This window comes from Castanea sativa, chromosome 2 (assembly GCF_040712315.1).
Source record: "Castanea sativa cultivar Marrone di Chiusa Pesio chromosome 2, ASM4071231v1".
Classification (NCBI taxonomy): Eukaryota; Viridiplantae; Streptophyta; class Magnoliopsida; order Fagales; family Fagaceae; genus Castanea; species Castanea sativa.
The window spans coordinates 41307223-41309003 of record NC_134014.1 but is presented as its reverse complement, the minus strand read 5'-3'; the positions used below and the strand labels follow the sequence as shown (position 1 = coordinate 41309003).

The following is a 1781-nucleotide window of genomic DNA, read 5'->3' as shown; positions in this document are numbered from 1 at the left end:
TCTTCTCTTTCTCTCTCTTTTCCCATCTCTCTTGCTTAAATTGGATGAAATTGATGAATCTAGCTCTCTGAATTCTCTATCTCGCTCTGTTTTTGCAGATTGGTAGGCTGGCACTAAGAAAATTCGTTGGTATGTATTAATTTTAAAATCTTATTATAGGTATTCAATTCTAGTTGCTGAGTTTGTGTTATTTTGAGGTTTTGTAGAGTTTTTCTTTGTTGATTATGATATGGGTATCAATTTTTGTTATTGGGTCTGTGTTATTATTGCTTTGGTTTGTTTTGATTTGGGTTTTCAATTCTAACTGCTAGGTTTGTGTTATTCTGAGGTTTGGTAGAGTTTTCCTTTGGCTATTTCTAATAAAGGTTTCAATTTTGGTTAATGGTTCTGTTTAATTTTGATTTGGGTTTTCAATTATAGTTGCTGAGTTTGTGTTATTTTGAGGTTTAGAAGAGTTTTCCTTTGGCTATTTCTGATGAAGGTTTCAATTTTGGTTAATGGGTCTGTCTTAGTATTGCTTTGGTTAATTTTAATTTGGGGTTTCAATTCTAGTTGCTGGGTTTGTGTTATTTTGAGGTTTGGAAGAGGTTTCCAATGGCTGAGTTCACCTTGATGAAGCTGAGTTCTAATTTTTTTTTTTAATGTCGAATGTTTGTCTTTAGTGTTTGATTAATAGTTCAAATCAGAAATTTGAAATTGGAAAGGCAAAAGATTCTTAGAACAACAATCATATACTAATCTTAGAGAATTAAATACAAATATCTTGATTTGCATATTTTTGAAGTTGCTGGGTTGATATTAGCAATACCTGGAGATGTTTCAATGGCTAGTGATTTTTTTTGGTTTATTTGCCATATCTTCTAAGACTGCTATGGTGATTGGTCATTAAACATTGTAGCTTGATTTTTGAATGTGGTGCGGCATTGGTTGGTAACTTTACGTCTTGAGACATAAAGTGAATTATGTTTTTACTTTAGTGAATTCTCTTTTGCAATATGCCATATGATATTTGTATTGTGAGTTCACAATTTAATAAAACAATGTTTACTTCATTTTAACAAAACTTGATGATTTTGAATTTTTTATGGGATTTTGCAGAATCAAGGAAGCTCTGTTGGCTTTGAATGAAAGAAGTGGGTCGAGTCCATATGCTATAGCGAAGTACATGGAAGAGAAGTACATGGAAGAGAAGCACAAGGATGTGCTTCCTCTGAATTACAAGAAGATTTTGGGCCTCCGATTGAAGAACTCTGCTGTGAGAGGAAAGCTTATCAAAATCAAGGCTTCGTATAAGCTATCAAAATCAAGGCTTCGTATAAGCTATCTGAAATGGCTAAAGAGAAGAAGGTTACAACTACAACAACCAAGGCTGTGAAGAAACCTGATGTTGCTAAAAAGGCTGTGAAGAAGGTCACAAAGAAAGTTGGGCCTAAGAAGACTCATAAATCGATTCTTGCTAAGCCTAAACAGCCCAAATTGATTAAGTCTCCTGCTGCTAAGAAAGCCAAGAGGACCGTTGCTTGAGTCTGTAGAGATTAGATAAAAATAAGTGGTGTTTCATGTTTGTTTTTTTTGAAAAAAGTTTAGGTCTCTGTGTATATGAAGTCTATGGTTTTAATGAAGTGTTTGGGTTTGCTTAGTCTTTTTTGTTTGTTTGTTTAGACATCAATGCTGAATGGAACTGACTTTTTTTTGCTTCCTCTATGAAATGGGTTTCTAATTTTTTAAACTTCTATCTTGTTCAGTCATTCATTGGCTTAATCAATTGTTGGTTATTGCTG

The 1781-nt window shown here is 33.4% G+C and overlaps 1 protein-coding gene across 1 annotated transcript; it reads left to right on the top strand.

Moving 5' to 3' along the window:
- Nucleotides 1-1002: 1002 nt before the first annotated feature.
- LOC142625346 (histone H1-like) lies at nt 1003-1524 on the top strand. Its single transcript, XM_075799024.1, has 3 exons — nt 1003-1016; nt 1099-1255; nt 1309-1524. Exons 1-3 carry the CDS (start codon nt 1003-1005, stop codon nt 1522-1524), a joined length of 387 nt encoding a protein of 128 aa, XP_075655139.1.
- The last annotated feature ends 257 nt before the right edge of the window (nt 1525-1781 follow it).

Coding starts and splice junctions, on each gene's coding strand:
- LOC142625346 (XM_075799024.1), top strand. Junction 1,256..1,308: donor TCCGATTGAAGAACTCTGCT/GTGAGAGGAAAG, acceptor ATCAAAATCAAG/GCTTCGTATAAGCTATCTGA.